At 41.6% G+C, this 18408-nt stretch overlaps 1 protein-coding gene across 1 annotated transcript in view; it reads right to left on the reverse strand.

Moving 5' to 3' along the window:
* The window catches only part of BRF1 (BRF1 general transcription factor IIIB subunit), a gene marked incomplete at its 5' end in the record, with an annotated part of 167324 nt that overhangs the window by 29881 nt on the left and 119035 nt on the right, over window positions 1-18408 (reverse strand). Inside the window, 4 exons of the mRNA XM_084286979.1 lie at window positions 13041-13297; window positions 15140-15195; window positions 15293-15374; window positions 17638-17699. Of these exons, the coding sequence (XP_084143105.1) occupies window positions 13041-13297; window positions 15140-15195; window positions 15293-15374; window positions 17638-17699 (457 nt within the window). The remainder of the gene's footprint in view (window positions 1-13040; window positions 13298-15139; window positions 15196-15292; window positions 15375-17637; window positions 17700-18408) is intronic.

The raw sequence follows: 18408 nt of genomic DNA on the forward strand, positions 1-18408 counted from the left end.
TTGTTTAACTGTCTGCCTTGTCAGGGACGGCTCTCACAACTCTTTGCAGTGCCTGCACACATCCCAAAGCACACACTGCTCCACCCTTCCATGGTGTGAACCATCCGCTGAGGTTAGTGGGACAAAATCCAGCCCTAGACGTGTACAGTACAGAAAACCTTACGGTGATCCATTAATAAAAAACTTGGGTGATTGAAATCTTTTATCTATAACCTTCCCTACCCCAACTTTCTAAAGCAGCTTGGTTTAAATTCCTCTTTAAAACTTCTCTTAAATATTAGTGCTCTTGCCTTTGACCCTCTAGTTACGGTGGTAAATTAAGAGTATTTAAATCAGTTCAGATTCACCCTATTAGGACAGTTTAAATTGGGAGCTAGCCAGATCACCTCTGAAGCTGTGATGTGGGGCATGGTGTACAGGAGAGAGGAGCTCCACTGGTCTCTTGAGCCTGTTTGAGGAAAGATAAGTCCTGCTATAAAAGCCTGAAATCTTCACCAATGTGTAAAATGGCTTGAAACCAGAGCCCAGTACAGGTACCCTCAGCTCCACTGTGCCTCCCACAGCTCCTAAAACTATGGGCTGTGGAGAGGTGGGATATTCAAGGCCACGATAGAAAAAGCCTTAGCTGTTTCATTTGCTTTAAAATGGGTCCTAAAATGAAATCAACAGATATTGAGATTGAAAAGAGAGGGAAAGTCATTTAGACAAAACCACATCTGTTACTGAGGCTGGCCTCTCGCTAGCACTCTGCAAAAAGCATTTTTGCATTTGGACTTTCCTGAGTTGCAAATCCTATCAGCAAATGCTGAGCCATAAACTTGAGTTTTCTAGTCTCCAATCTTCACAGAAAAGTTAATATAATGCTGTGCTTAATGTTTGTTAGCTACTGACGCTGCAACAAAATAATACTGCAAGCTCACTCCAGGCCCTGGGTCCCAGAATTTCCTGCTGCTCTGTGATTTAAGATCTGCTTATGTTTTAAGGAGCAATTTCAAATTGCAACCCAAAGCTAATAGAAAAACTACAGCCTAGTAATCACTGGATCTTACAAACGTTTCTCTGCCAATTCTCCCAATGAGATAGATATAAGCGTATAAAAACTGCATTTTTAAGACTTTTCTTTTTATATATATTCACACATGTATATATATAACGCATGTGTATCCATATAAAATCCAGAAACTGAAGATTACCATGTGCTGAGAGACAAACTTTCTATGAGATTTAATCATGTTCCTATTTTCTGTGTTGAAAAAAACCACGAGTTATCCACTCCTGGAGAAAATACAGGAAGCACCTGAAAACGTCGATTCAACAAAAGCAGCCAGCCTTCGGAACAAGTTTGGGCGATTGCCTCAGGGGGTCAGGTTTCCCATCCATCACGTTGGGATTGGAGATGTGCATTGCTTTTAGCAGGCAGAGGTTTGAGCCTGAACGCCTGCCCGACAGCAGCAGGGCTGCTGCTGAGCTGCTGGTGCCAGCGGGTGAAGGCTCCGGAGCAGGCAGGCTGCTGCCCCGATAAATCACACCCGGACACAACGGGACCCTTGGAGACAACGGCGTCCCCAGTGCCTTCTGATGAGAAGGGCTTTCCTAATCTCTTCGGGTTGGATGGAGAGAGGCAGCCAGGGGCTGCAGGGGTCAGCAAGATGAGGTTTATTTTTACAAAGCAAGCACCCCCCAGCCCAGACCTCTCCAGCGAGTAGGTCACTCACCAGTAAGGTACTTTGCATGATACAAAATTCATGCTTTCTTGTGGCTTACACACACCACACTTTACATGGGACTCACTTCACTCGTTGCAGGAATAAAACAACACAAATGCAGTGGTTTTAAGTCCTTAATTATCCCTTTCGTTTTCTTTTCTTCCATTCCCTCTGTTTATTTTTTGTTGTTGTTGGTGGTGTTTTTTTAATAGAACAGAATTGAACACGGTCATTTCTTGCCTTTAGAGCTGATGAATCAGTATTCAGGTTTATTTTCATGAAATGTACAGCAGTCTATCTGAGCCATAAAACATCAGTGTACGCTGAGCAGTAGCTCATCAAAAGCATTCAGAAAGAAAAGAACTGCAAGGAAATGTCATATACAAATCAAAATCGATAACTACGTTTTCCCTGTATGAAATATTTTTGTAATTCTTGTTATACGTTATGCAGTAAAATCAACAATGCACACAAAGCACCTATACATCATTCTACACTGACCAAAAGAGAGATATCAAAAAAGCCCTAAATGGATTCTGTAAGGCAACAAAATAGGCCCAGCACTATTCTTGTGAGAAGGCTCATTTGCTTACACTTGATATATATACGGACCTCAAATTTTCTTGAGGTGCTAGTATATTAACTGAAATTAGTTGTGTGCTACTCCAACCAACTATTTTTCTTTAGGACACTTGTCTAGCCTAGTTAAACCAAATTCTTTCATTCCCCCAATTCTTTCCTGGTGAAAAGGAATGGGAATACTTTAAGGAATAACAGGAAAATGAAAAAAATGGTTCCACAGATTAAAAGTAGCTCCTGTTACTACAGGAATTTAAGGAAATTTAAGTCATATGTACTCTGAACTTTTCCCATGATGAGACTGAAGCTTTTTCAGCAAGTCCTCTTACGCTTTAGGAGCACATTATGTGCTGACTTTTAAAATAAGTTATATAAGAAATGATTGGACTTTACTGTCAGATTTTATGTTCCAGATTGTCCAAAGGTCAAAATCACATTTAGACTGAACCAGGCTGTAGGAAAAGAAAGCTCATACTTCCCCAAAGCATTCTGGAGACTTGAAGAGGTGCAGCAGAGTCAGTACCACAAGTAAACGCATCGGTGATAAGGTAGGGCTTTTTTATGCTGCCACATTACTGGGAGGCATTCATGGTCCTAATCTCCTGAACATTCTCCAGAGGAGGAGGAGGTGGAGGAAGAGGAGGAGGGACTCTGGAGGGCACAGCCTGATGCAGGAACGCCCAGAGAAGCCCGCAGGAGGCATCCATCAGTCTCGCCTACCTGTGATGTTCCACCAACAGCCTGCACAAAGGAGTTCACCTTTCCTCTACTCTGCTCCAATCACTTTTTTTTCCCTGTAATATTTTAGAAGGTATGAATAAAGTGCAAACATGTTAAATACGTGCTATATTTGCCTATCATCTTTTTAAGCCAATATTGCTTAATAAAGAGTGTTTGCACACAGTTCATTTAGCAGAAAATGGAAAAAGAACAAGTGTCTAACTCACCGTCATCTAAGTAGCATGCTTAGGCACAGAATTAACCCCTAACGTGACTTACTAATGCACAAATGGGAAGGGTCCATGGGCTGCTTCCAAGGGGCAGGCAGCAGGCGATGCTCGCTGGGTATCCTGCCTTTCTGCCTTGCAATAAGCAGTCCTGTTTCATAAAACTTCCTGATTTCTGTCGTGCTTCTCTACACCTAATCATTTGATTCACTGCTGATTTTAATCTCTGCTATTAATTCATCAGCTGATTGATTGATTAATTGAACTACAGCTTTAATCTGATGATTGTGTTGCTCAACTTCAGCAGCAGCAGGTTTAGTTTGGATTCCAAATCATGTCGTCTCTTTACTGCTGCATTGATAAAACCCACACCGAGGCACACGCCATTTTTCTAGTAAAGCTACCGTGCCACCAGCCTAGGCAGGCAAAGATAACCTTACAAAACAAATATGCTAGCCCCTCCATTCTGCTTCCTAATTTGTATGCGCTTCCTTCATACTTCAGATCCCCAAACACCCAGATTAAATATATTGATATCTTTTTAAGAGAACACTGCACTGTAAAGCAGCATAGGTTTCTTTCACATGAAATGCTGCATCGAAAACATCTCTGAAAAAAGAGACAACAGCCTGTTAATATACACCCAATCCTTCCATCCTGAATGGGACCTCAGAGTGCTCTCAGTGTCCAAGGTTCCAGTGCTCCAATTCAGCAAGGTTACACTCAACTTTGAATATCAATACAGATTTCAGATCTGACACACCATGTCAGGCTGCGGGCTATAATGGGCTCATTGTATCCTTTCACTGCCAGCTATCAGGGCCCTGTTTAAAAAGAAAGATCTCAAATCATTTACAGTTTTTGACAGCTGCTGAGCCAAGCATGCCTTGAAAAAGCACTCAGGATGAGAGGATCTTGAATGTGCACTTGGGAGACGGGCTGCGGGTCCTTACATCCACGTACACTGACTGCCCTCTGTGCCTTCCCATCCGACCTCTGTAGCTGCACGGGTTTCTTTTCCAGTGTAAAAACATGGGGGGAGAGTAAAATGTTTGCAGAAGTCAGTGGTTTGCTCCCTTACACCTTTCTGGGTCATAGGGAAGGGGTCTGTATGAGAGAAGTTGTGCTGTTCTGAATCAAGTGGGGAAGTTACCTCGGTTGCTGCAAGTGCTAAAGACGGCAATCGGTTCGTTCAGGCTCTCCCCGTGCTGGATGGGAGGGAGGGGGAAATGTTGGGCAGGAATTTCTGAGTTAAGAAGGAATTGGAAATTAAACAACAGAAGAAGTTAAATTTGCTGCACGTCTCTTCCAAGAACGCATTTAGAAGTCATCTCAATATGTTTCAGCCTATATTTAGTAGCAAATGCAGCAAGGTAAAGCTGAAATCAGTCAGCACACCAGAAACATCACCGGGTAATGGAACAGCACTTACACAAATGACTAAGTTGCAGTACACTGGCCAATTTAAAACTAATTATGTAGATTCTGTTAAATATTCTGTGAACAACACAGTACCTCAAGTTTTGCAACAAACTGCCGTAACTTTCCAATACTTTACCCAGCTACAGTGAAGGAACAGCAATCACAGCCGCACAGACTGCCACTTACCCAGTCTGGCAATGTATGCAAACATCAAGAAACAAAACGCTTCTGTGACTGCTCTCCTGGTTTGGGTATTAGCCTTGGTATGGTAACATATGTCCCATCCTACTGAGAACAAGGTAACTTCTTGGTTTTGTCCCGTTTCCTTCAACATTTAGTAAATATCCACGGAAAATTCAACTTCATTTGCAAATGTAAACCACACCAGCCACACAGTTCCCTCGCCTTACATTAAAAAAAAAGAGCAGATCAACAAGCAGACGCTGCTGGGGTAGGGTCAAGAGAAAAATCAGTTCTGAAACCAGCCACTTTAAAGCCATAAAAACAAACAAACAAAAAAGAAAATCAGAAAAATCTGCACACGAACAACTTGAGCATCTCACAGTGCCCAAGACTCTCGGCTGTTAGAGCTGGATGCGCACCTTTAGGTTCTGACAGCAACGTGCACTTTCTATTTCTTTGCTTCTTCCCACTCCCCTCTACACCCAAGACACTCACAACTGATTTTGCTAACACACTGTTAATGTGTGCATATGTATTAAGTCTCCCACTACACGTACCACAGCTAATTTGGAAGTAAAAGACCACCGAGCATTTTCTTCTAATAAACCTGAAAACGAGAATAGAGATAACAAGGAGCTCACAGCATAAGTGTCACACAAAATTATCTTCTGGGCTAAAATCGCTCCTATTTGGCCTTAAATGCGGGATGAGATGGTTTCAGACGGTCACTAAAGTCTGCTCTGCATTTTCGTGCTGCCCAGCTGACCTCCCCTGGAATCCGACGGGGAGACGATTTTCTTGAGTGGGAGGCGGAAAAGCAATATCCAATTTATATTAAACAAACACGGAGGCTGCTGTAAAAATACGGAGACTTGACCTGGGTCTGGGCCACAAGGTCAGCCAGATCAATGCCTTTTGAGTTTTAAATTGAAGGCACTCTAATCATTTTGGGTAAAGGGAACCGAGCGCTGAATTTGGCAGAAGCTTGTTACTGCTGAAACGCTCACACAAAGCCTAGAAGTGTCTTCACCCAGTCTTGAAGGGTTTATTTTTATATATTTCTCCAAGATTCTCGTACGACTAAATAACTGACAGCTCAGGAACTCCCCTCTGCAGTGGCAGCAGGCCATGTTCCCTTACGCTTACACTAAGCTAACTCCTGACAACATTAAACGGCTGCACTATAAAAGTTGAATGCCATTAATGAATGATGTACAACTAAAGATGCTTTGTAGCATCACTGAGCTTACATTAACTGGTTCACCACGAGAAAGCCTTTTTATGTTATTTCTCCTATCGTTAAGTCATTCCAGGGGCTTTTGTCTCCAATTATATCTTACAGAGTGAAAACACAGGCGGGTTTGCAGCAGTACCGAAATTCTGGTATTTTAAATCCCAGTACTCAAAAAGAAATGACTCCAAAACTTTTCGGGGAATCGATCTTCAAAATATCCTGAGTAATCAGAATAAACACCACACCCTGACAAATATTTCCAGCTCCTGGAAGGATGGGTTTGGGATTTCTTTTATAAAAAATCTTTCCCCATCCTTCTGTCCCACCTCAGCATGAGGAGGAACGAAGTGGAGGGCAGAGAACCAACCCACTCCACTGATCCCGACTGTGGTGCATGCACAAAAGAAATGCATTTTTCCTCCCGTGTTAATGAAGAGGGAAGGACTGCTGGCTATCTGATTTTAGCACTCACAAATTTTAGCTTTCGTTTGAAGGCATGTTGGGTCAGATAAGTTCCTGCACAGCTCTCGCCTCTGATTTCTCTCTTTGTTACAAAAGGCTTCTTCGCTCACCCGAAGAGAGCTACCTGCAGCGCTAGCCAGGTTACAACATTACAGCAGGCTTTAAGAGATCAGCTCCCCAGACCTACCGTGAGCAAGCAAATAAATGGATGTCAGCTCCCTCCAAGGTCACTGATGAAGCTCTCTGTCCCCAGACAGGTACCCTTAATAAGGCAGATGCATGACTCGAAAAGCAGAAGCCTGGAAGTGTTGCACTCATTTTTTTCTTGGCTTTGTTTTTGGTAAATAAAATGCTAGCCGTAATTTGTAAGAAGTTGTCCCTCTGAAGTTACAAGACTGAAAAATACTGGCAGGATTTATTTTAAGTGGAGGTACTTATCAAATGTCACCATTTTCCTGTTTAAAATGACTAATCATTTTGATTAACCTTTGATTTAAATGATTATATACCACAGCAAAGCACAAACATACATCAAATTACACTCCACAGAAATTCTCCAAGCAGAGCTCACATAAGAAAACAGTTATCTTGGAGCGGTTGGAGGATTTATTTACCAAGCACAGAAGACTCAAACCGAAAGCTGAAGGCTCCCACATGTCCATTCATAGCCAGGAACCAGAGCTAGTTCATCCCCCAGCCAACACGGGACAGCTTCGGGAGGAAACACCAAAACGCCGACCGAAAAATAATTAAGCTTAGAGAAGAAACTCGCAGCTAGCAGCTCAGCAAGCACTCCCAGTATCTGCTGTAAGGAATTTTGTCTCAGGGAGCACATTTGTGCTAGCACATTAGTCACATATGGAAAGAAGGCCTGAAGCGCTGCACAAGACAAGAAATAAAGTTTAATATCTCACTTTGAGTAACACACACGAATTCCGAGCCATGTAATAGACTTCAAAGCAGAGAGGGAAAAACAGCCTATCAAAGGTAAATTAGACAGAGAGCTGAAGGCAATGCTGCAAAAAAATAAAAATAAACGGTGGAAAAATTAAGGCATATAAAAACACTCTTAAGATCCCATCTCAAAGGACCAATTTGTAAGGGGAATACACACTGAAGTCAGCACAGAAAAGACTCAAAAGCTTCACGTCTGCCAACCACGGGGACTTCTCCCTCTTCAGCAGCTCAGCTCCATCACGCAGAGCTCGCCCGGGGGCACCCCTGCAGACACCATCAGCCTGCCAGACCCCCTTGTGGCTGCTGCAATCCAGGAACCTCGAAGATACCCATTTCCAAATCTCTTAAACCTTGGTTGCAAGGTTATTTTTCCTAATAGAGGGGCTCTGAAACAACAGCTCTCTTCTAGGTGCAAGGAATCAAGAGTGCTTTGTAACCATCATGATCACCTGGGTCTAACTGGTGTAAAGGGCAGGCAGTACCCTAACAGAAATACCATTTTGGAGGTTTTTCAGACACTCGGGCATCCCTTGGATTACTCAGGCTGGGCTTTGTCTCATGCAGTTTTGGAGTGATCTAAGCAATCTGGAAAAACTGAGCTCACCCCCTTCCCCTCCACAAATACCAGTCCCGTAATGTAAAATAAACTACAAGAAGTGTACATTAAAAAAAAAAAAAAAAAAGTCTGCTTTGAGTTTATAAAAACAAATCATAAGCCATGGCAAATGCCGACAAGCATCACGGAGATGGAGACTTGCAGCTGGGCTGGGAGCAGCGCGACGGCACGGCACCCAGCCCTGCACTGCCACACGCCGGGACCGCAAAACCCAAAATACAGGGCTTGTAGTCAGTAATCCTGGATGTGAGGGCTTCCTCCCTTCTTACTCCCCAGGAAGAAGCCATCCAGGTCCTGCTGGGCACCCGCAGCAGGAGGAGGTGAGTGGGATGGGGAATTGTGCTCGCTGCCCTCACCCAGCCATGCTGCAGCTGGCACACGGTGAGATACCCAATGCAGCGACAAGGCCTGTGGCTGCTAACGCTATTTCTCTGATACAACTTTACCAAAAACTGATTAGTAAATCAGGTTTCTGCTCATATTTTACCTTCTTGGGGAATCTGATTTCAATCAGAGCCAAGAAAGTACCAGGCAATGTATGTGCTCAAGTAGGAAGCCCAACACAAGGCTGGTAGACGGCATGACGCGCATCCTCCCTCATCATGTAGGGGCATTTCTGGGGCCGTGAAGCCAACAGAAATGTAGCTGGAGCAGATGCCAATGCAAAGTGTCCTCGAGGGCCACGACAAGCACCCAGCCCTTTCCACATAACACTTGCTCCGTCCAGACCTCGGGGCTCAGGAGCACCCGTGGGGCCCCGCTGCCAGGGGCAGACATTGCCCCTGGCCAATGATGGCCAATAAACAGGGAGGCCACGAAGAGAATTCAGAAGTGAAATTCAAAATCTAATCAAATCTGAATTCTCTACCAAGGGCTTTAGTCATATTTGTAGCAAGCCTGATTTGGTTTTCTATTATATATTCATATGCTTCCATTCAGAACAACCTTGTTTTATTACAGTGGATTCAGCTGTGCTTTGCAGTCCTGCTTCACTTCTTCCACGGCAAATTCTTCAGGAGATTAACCTGACACATTTATTCCCCTGATAATATATCCTGTCCTCTCTGATATCATTACCAATTTCAAGTACATAGCAATAAATAGGCTGAAAATTTTTAAAAAGGAGTGACTTGAAAGCTTTTCTGGTCCCACTTTTTCTTGGTACAACACATTTCACTTTGCAAATATTGTTGTTAGATTCAGCTCAAGTAAATATAAGGTAAATTATTAAGCTTTTAACCAAAAGCTTGCAGACCTAAACCCCTTCTTTAGTGGACTTGAAGAGCTTTGGTGCATAACACAGCTCGAACTGGAGTTTAGGTTTTAAGTAGCTCAAAGTGGCAATCGCTCTTTCCCAGGAGTTCAACATATTAGTCTTCTGTGACACCTGTTTCATATGCACAGAAGACATTAGTGAAGATAAACTGAGCAACTGGTAATTGAAATTAAAGTTGCAATATCTATTATGGTAACATCCACCGTGCCACGTCTCTATAACACAATGAAACAGCTTTTCCTTCCACAGCACCAGTCGTGATGCCCACTAAAACAAAACCCAAACCCCAATGCATTAAGAAATGTAATGAAACACATTTACACAAAGTAAAGTTTCTTAAAATTGCTTGTGTTGGCTTTATAATTTTTCTACTGTGTTGACAGATACAGTAAGTACAACCCCAGAATAATTCTGGGAAATGCATCTGAAAAACAAAGCCTATCTTTTTCTAAAAGTCAGAGAGTTGCACAGCATTCACGGGGAAGAAAACTGTTCAAAAATCCAGTTTGCCTTTGAAAATAGTGATGTATGTAGTGTCTACTCATCTAAAAAGGGGGAACGCTGCATGATCCTTGGAATAATTCTCTGAAATCACCTTCCCAAGAAAATTTCAGAAACCACCAAACAATTCTGTAACTGCTGTTTTAATGCCATATTGCAAAACAACAACAAATCAACAGAAATTGCACCACGTCTGGCTGGGGCAACCTTTTTTTAAGAGATAATCTGAAGTCCTCGCCCAGAAATACAAGGGTAGCGCATTTTACTGTGAGAGGCAATTAGGAAAATGGAAGAGATCAACTTCCAGAGTGCTACATGCTGTATATGAAGATGATTTCTGAGACACCTGCCAAACTAAGCCACATCATCTGTCCGGACTTAGTGAGGGATGTAAAACCTTGGCTTGCAAGTGGAAAGCAATAAAATCTACTTGCCTAATTTTATACCTTTACAAGAGTACTGCCTCAGTCACCAAGAACCAGTATTCCTCTCCTAGCCCATGAAGCTCCATGAAGTAGCTTGGTACTGGGGCCTTTTAATTGGGATTGGGACTAAATCAGGAGCTCTTTACAAACTGACTGTATCTGAAATGAATGAAAGGACTGGATCAAAGCATGGCTACGCAAGGTGCTGCAGCAGTCAAATACAGCTTACTAAGTATTTCAGACCCAGAAAGATAAACATGTAGGACTGTAAATCACTCCAAACCAAAACAGTTAGCAAGATTTCCGCAAATGCCTCCTGGATAAAGCTACATTACGTGCCTCATTCATTTTCTAATGAGCAATGTTCAGGGTTTTTATTATTATTAATTGCACATAAATCACCACGATTTTTGTATCACTAGGAAAGCAGTTAGCCATTCACCTCTCCGAGGAACAATGCTGAACAAAGGAAATGGATGTGTGGCATCTAAGAACAATGCAGAACGCAGAAATTTATGCATGCCATTTAAAAGGCATGGCATTTAGACTACTAGCAAAAAAAAATCAGAAATATGTCATAAATCTTTAATTGTAAGAAATAAAGAACTAATGGTTTGCCAAGTCCTCGATATTATTTAAGCAAGAATGCTGCCTACTTCTGGAGTGCAAAATCTTAACTCACATATCTGTATGTATCCCCAACCTTCTCTGAAGTGCTCTGCTGCAAAATTCATTGTATCTAAGATCTGCTAATCATCATCAGGAAACTCTGTTATGCATCTTAAGGACGTACTTTAGACTCTCAAGAGGAAAAATAAACACATTTTATTAGATGCTTTTGGAAAATACTGATTTGTGTATTTATTTAGAAACCTTTTCAAGTTGCACCACTGTTAAATTAAATATTTATGGCATGATTTTCCAAAGAGTTTAACACCTGTGAAGAGTTTAACGTGCTGGCTTCAAATGGAGCTCCAAGTGCCCAACATTTCTGAAAATTGGGCCTCGTATGGACAAGGCACAGGTGTGGCACAGAAGCTCGAGCATCAATACTACTGCTATGTACTGAAAAGCAATGGGGACCTCACAAGCCCCTGGTTCCCCCTACTTCCCAACGCAGCATTTCATTTCTGACAACTGAATCAGAGCCATGTTTTACTAGAGATGCCAGAAACATGACTCACTAATACCTGTTAAATCCAAATAAAACATTTGCGCAGTGCTGTTAGTTAATCCTCAACGCATCTTTGCTTTCTGTCACCAGAGGAAAATGTGCGTGCTTGGGTCATTAGGCAGGACATGAGGTAGCAACATCCACGGCAGACTAAAACCCTGAGTGAGTAAAGAATTGGAAAGCAAAGCTGTTGATATTAAGGGTGAGAAGCTGAACGAGAACGAAGCCATCTTGGTAAAATACAGAATGACGAAGGAGCAGCAGAAAAAGAAAAGATGTCTGTTACATTGCAAAAAATCTGTATGCCGGTGACAGTGAGGCTAGACATGGTTTTGGCTGAGAAGCCTAATGCTAAAGCCAAAGCCAATGCATTGGCCAAAGCTAATTCAAAGCAGGACAAAATAAGGAGCTTGTGTCTCGTCATCTGCGTTTGCTCAGCTTCTGAGGGAAATCTCCTCACCACCCCTCCCACCTTCCCATCTGCAGGTATCCTGCGTCTCCCGCTCCTGCATGAAGAGATGGATTCTCACACCTCGAGGTTGTTCTGCTCTCCCAAAAGCTGCTTCGTTAGGATGGGAAAACACTGCTGAGGCACCACCAGAACAGCTCTTCCCTGATTTTCACTTCAGACACCCCCACGTCCCTCCCATGCTCCCCTGCCATGGCCTAACCCCAGCTTTCCTCCACTCCCTCCATCCCTCCCTTCTACTTTATCCTCTAAACTATGGCATGAAGAAACAATCCAGCATTTCCAAACTAAATGCTTGAATTTCCTTGTGGTGTAGTGCCTGGAAGCAAAAAAATGGTGTCTTTTAAGGAGTAAATAAATATCTAACAACTAAATAAGAAATGACTATATATAGAGACCATTCAAATGATCATCCAATGTGATTTCATGAACTGCAGGCTAATAAAACAGTCGAATATTGCAGATAGGACACATCAATCTCCTTATACACTTTACAGCACACTACAAATCTGCCCAGCAAGTCTGAATATTTTACTCATTAAAATAGTAGCTTTCATCACACTATAAAACATTTGCAAATGCAGACCAGAAAACCGACAAGCGTATTTACTGTAAAGCTTTATATTTGTGTCATCAATTAACAATGAAAGTTTGGAATAAAACTAAAATAAAAGCTAATCAAAACAGCTAGCTGTCAAAACAGATGGGAACTGTATTTTTCAAATCAAACAAAAAGCCAAAGCTTTCAAACATTTAGTGTCATGTCAGCAGATACAGACAACTCCGAAAGGGAGGACAGCAAATGTCACGGATATGTGAAGAAAAGGTGTCCACGGCCAAAAGATTTGTGTTTATGAATTCCCATTGATTTTTTTTTTCTTCTCCAGAATGATTAACTCACACCAAAACAGACCTCTGATACAGGAACTATAAATAAGTTTCCACTGTGACACTGCAGGCAAAATAAATAAAAACAGAGCCCCAGCATTATTTTAGCCTCAAACAAATGTTTCAGTACCTACATTGTCTGGCTTAGAAAGATACATAGACAGGCTCACAGACAGAGATAGAAATGAACAATTGCAGTACCTTTTTCCCACACTGTTTACAGGGTTGGCTATATTCCTACTGGCATTAGATTTTCTTCTTGACAGCTTCTTGGTGTTGGTGCTGTCATCAGTGCTGTCATCCTCTTTCTTTGGTGTGTTACTTCCTTTGCTGTTCAGGTCCCTTAGCACATTATAATTAATTTTACTTGAGATTTTCTTCTGTTCTAACATCTTTTCAATTGCCTCTCCTGCTGTGCTGGCTTGAATTGGCTCCCGCTTCTTTGCAGATTTCTTTGGCTTAATTAAAATATAAAATTAGTGATGTAGACACAAACAAAATTGTTGTGCAGCAGAAGGGCGACCTGCAGCTCGGCAGTCCCAGCACAGGTGCCGTGGACTCGGGGACAGGATGGGCTGAGCTGGGGCAGTGCTTGCCGGCCTGCAACTGAGCAGGACTAAGGGCTAAAGGGCTTCTCTCTTTCTCCGAGAGATAAGTGTTGGCTTTCATATTTTTGCCAAATGCCCACACAGTTTATTACAAATTCTTCGCTGCGTATCTGTAATGCTGCCAGAAAAGAAATGTGGGCCATTTCTCACATGTGAAAAAGATGGAGCAGACTCCTGTTGCAGGAGCAGGGACCCTGATAACATCACCCAGCACGTAAATAAAGAACCGCCCCTGTTAAAATCGCCTTCAAAGTTAGAGTCAAGCTGGGTCGCTGCTTCCCTAGGCACCGACAAATCTGTATCAAAACGGCAACAGCATTTTACATGAAGCTCGAAAGCCAAATACAAAAATATCCACCCAACTCTTCCTCAGAACTGAAAAAAAGAAAAGCCAAGAAAATGAGAAGCAATTTTCTAAGCGTGGACTGGCATTAATGCTGATGGATAGCAAGCAGGACGCTGCAGAGAGGCAACCTCCCCTCTCAGCCAAAGGCTGCAGGTCCGAGCCCGACCTTAACCCGCAGCGCCTGATGCTGCACAGACCCAGACAGAGAAATGACACCGGAGAACATTTCTATCCAGGTCTAATGCCTGGGTAGGTAGAAAATAAAGATCCTCTGTTTCTCATTCAGCGTTTTCCTTTTCAAAGGAAGGTTTTAACACTGAGCTCTGCAGGAGATTTATTTTTTAGTGTATAATAGCCCCTCTGTTTACCTACATGGGTCAAGTGCTACCTTGAAATTGGAAAGCACTATATTAATCAAGTTCTACTCTAGCTGTCGGAAACAATACAGAGTTAGAGAAAAACTCCTGTGTTGTCAGAACAAAAAGGTGGGTTGTTTGGGCTACTTTTCGGTGCCAGAGAGTTATACAATTTTGAAAATTGCTGGTAGAATGCCACGTCTCTGTAAGGGTGGGATGAATGAGAAACTTTGAGGCCTAAAACAGTATTTCATTGTCTGGTTTTGTTTTTATTGTTGAAATACCTAGGGGAAGTAGGAAACTCTGTCTTTCACATTAGCCAGAAAAAAAAAAGATACAGGATATACACATAAAAATCTAACGTGGATTTTAGTTGCATGTGGAAGATTTGACTTGTCACTTGCTCAATTACACAAAACACTAATGCTGTAAATTGTGAATATATGGCCAATTAGGCTTTTTAAACTGCTAAACATGGAGACAGGACATGCCATTTGTTAACACAGCTGTCACATTCTTTATAAAAGGTACAGTGAAATACTCCTTCAAGTGACTAACAAAGACCTGGTCAGTTCTCCATAAAGAAATCATAATTGAAAGAGCAAATAAAGCTACTGAAGGTACAGCAAGTACAAACAAATTCTCCATGCACACATTAAAAAAGTCAGGCGTGCCTTAAGAATTGCATTTAAATAAGCAAGCAATTAGGACAGCAATCATAAATGCAAAGGACTAGCTCTGACTTTGCCATGCACAGAATTTTCTCATAATAGCAATTCAAAATAAAAGTTTGGGCAAGAAAGTGTTTTATTCACCACCTGAAAAAATTACAGTTTTGTGTTTCTATAGCATGTAAATATATGCTAGGTTTTGCCTGTTTAGTGGTGACCTGTACCATTATTCCCATACATCCTACAGAGAGCTGATCGACAGATGTAATGAATTTACAAGACATTTTCGAACAGACACAAGTAGCACACAGTTTAATACCTTGTGTTCCTTATAAATCCCAAGTTCTTTCTCTTTTGCTATTCTTGCTTCCTTTTCTGAAAGATGACAAAAAGATAACCGGCATGAAGATTATACAGACTGTGTATTTCAGCAACACTAGCCAAAAGGAGAATTTCAGTCCTATACACTTACCTTTTTGTTCCTTCAAATAATCTGCATTTTCTTTCATCCACAGCTCTGCTTTTATCTGAGCTTCTGTTTCGTTAAGTATATACTAAAAGACAAAACAAGTTCATCTGCTTTCAGAAATCAACGTGAAAACCACAGACCAAAACTGAATTGAAAAACCACTAACAAGGTCAATTCATGTTTTGTTTTAAAACAAATTAATAAAAGAAAATATAACCAAGATGCAACAATTAGAAGAGAGCATTTCTAGAAACTGCTAAAGCTAGCAAAAGCTATGACCTGTTTTCAAAATACAGTGCTGGATTTCCAGACTATGGTGGGGTGACCAACAACCACCCAGGACTCATTGTATGTGATCTGTGATAAACCTAAAATTATCACTTTTATGATCTTTTTCAGATGATAGGAGAGAGTACCATGACAAATGGCAGTCTGCAAGTGATTCTGTAAGGTGATGGTGGTCTTAAATTTGAAACAGTAAGGGAGCCATTGCCCCCTGCTACCAAAAGAGAAAGACGTGTCTTCTTGGTAGGTTTCTGGGAAGGTTTAGGCACAGTTACTAAGATTATTATTAGTTCAATGGCCACTCTACATGAAGGAAACCAGCTCAGATTGATGGAGCTTTAGTCCTCTAGATTTTAGAGAGCTTGATTTAGAACCCACATCTAAACTTCCTTCAGTTAAACCTATTTAATCACAGTAATATTATTAGTAAGCATGGAGCTGTAAAACACACCTAGAACTATTCATGTAAGTTACATAAATAAATAGGTGGGTAGGTAGCGAGCAGGCTTGCAGATTGCTGCATAGATCTCCCCTTCAACTACTCAGCTATAAAAGTAAGCCCAGTATTTAGCACAACTGTCTACAAAGAGAAGGTTCCCTATGGCTGATGCTATTTGACAGTGAAGAACTGCTGCAGAACGGAGGAGACAAACCAGATCATCCTTCATGAATGTGACACTTTATTTTTAAGCAATGGACCCAGGAATAATAAAACAATGTTTAAGTGCTAGAAAAACAATTTGAGATTTCTCCGTCTTACGGGTTTTACTATTCCAGATTTTCTCCAAAGTACAATGCACACATCAGGATTTTATGGGAAAAATAGCTCCATTCAAATGAAACTAATGCCGGGAGGAGTCCGTCTTTGGAGGGCAAACGGGGCGAGCAAAGAGCTGCACAAGTGCTGGTTTATCAGACCAGTATTTCACTGTTTCATCTGTTTCTATTAAAGGTGGGTCATAACAGTAAAACTCTCTTCCTCATAGCTCAGTTATTCATCCTTCTTATGCTTTTGGAGAGTTCATAATCTTGGGCTTACAATATTACAGTCTATTGCCATGGAAATGAACATGAGGTCATAAAAGCAGAGTTATGACCTCACTACAGTCTAGAAGGTGGAGAAAACGTGCTTTTGCTTTCCCCGCTTGTGTTTAAAGGATGGATCTGCTATACTGAATCCCTTCAGCATCGGGCCTGTGAGGTCCCCATGCCCCCATGCCGTGTCTCCTCCATTTCCAGGATGCTTTTCCTACCACCCAGCCTGGCAAACTCTGCTCCACTGCTGACCTCAAGCTGAGCGCTTGCCTGCTCCTCCATCCATCACCAAGAATATCCTGCAGATCAAGCTCAATTCTCAGCAACCTCTATGCAACCCCACTGTTTTCAGTGACTTTGTACCCTAGAAGGAGCTTTTAGCATCTGTTCAAATTACACTTTTCACTTTAAACTCTCATGGTGGCTGGAGAGGGCATCAGGCTGAAAATCAAGGAGATCTGGGCTCTGTTGTGTGTTCACGTGCTGACCTGCTGTGTGGCCTCCACCAAGCCATTTTCCACAGCTGCCTGTCTTTTATAGTCAGGCTATATGGCAAAGGGTATCTTGCATTGCCGCACAAATAATAATAAATCAAGAAAATGTTACAGAAATCTTTGAAAGAACACAGGAGCCGTATGTGCTGCTTTTACAGTTTGGTTTCCATGGCAGCTTCACAAGCTGAATATATTGTAATTAAATAATGAATTTAGAGATCCAACGAACTTTTAAAACTTCTTCAGAAGAATAAAAGACGTTCTAAAACATAATTATTTCAGCACAGAAAGAAAGCAGCAGCGGCAGCAGTCCCGTATATCTATAAAATGGGCAAGAACAGACTAAATTCACAGCCTTGCATGAACATTAGTTCTGACCACAGATCACTGCAATCACTTGAACCTCTCTATAGATCAGAAGCAGGCGCAGCCAGAGCGAAGAGGCAGGGAAGGAGAGGATACACCAGATAAGAACCATTTTTCTTTCTCAGATATCCAAATGCAGAAGAGACTCAGGATAAAAGGGTATCTTACCCTATCTATTTCACTGTCGTCAATTCCACTGAGATCTAATTCACCATCTCCTGCATTTTCACCTACATAAAAGAACACATTTTAATTAGCTAGATATTTCTTCAAAATCAATCGCAATTCAAGTTCTATGGTACAATAACACTTCATAATTGCTTCCCTTCTGTGTTCACCAGTGAGGTTTAACATGTTGCTGAGTATTCTCAATACGGGGGTATTTTATGCACCAGAATTCACCACGCTGAATTAATTTCAAATTCAGCAATCAGCAGAGTTCTCTTTGGTACTAAAAATCTGCCGTTCGTTTCCAGTTGCCTTTTTTCTTCCTTTTTGGTTTCCAGCCACAGGTTTTCACCATGAAGCTGAGGAAACCATTTTAGGAAGATGACACCATTTTTCTTTCATCGTCACATGAATTTCTCTGTCGGGGCCTATAGGCTGGTGATTCATCTGTAAATTATGACTTAGAAAATATTTTCTGTTTACAGAGAAACAGCATGGGCCAGTGAATAATACATCATGCCGACAGTCGTAGCATGGCTTTATTCTTGATTCTGATCTCTCATCAGTTGAACCACTTAACTCATAGCAGTTCTCTAAAAAGATGTGCATTAGTCTTTTTTGTCTGTAAATGGGAATTATTAAAACATTTCCAAACTTTAAAATAACTTGAAAGCTATAGAAGGGTCTAAATAAACATTCATCGATAATGAGTTTCTGTAATTACAATTTCACTGTCATTTTTATAGTTACATAGTTACCAAGACTTCTTCT

The sequence above is a fragment of the Netta rufina genome (genome assembly GCF_964035555.1).
Source record: "Netta rufina genome assembly, chromosome: 5".
Lineage (NCBI taxonomy): Eukaryota > Metazoa > Chordata > Aves > Anseriformes > Anatidae > Netta > Netta rufina.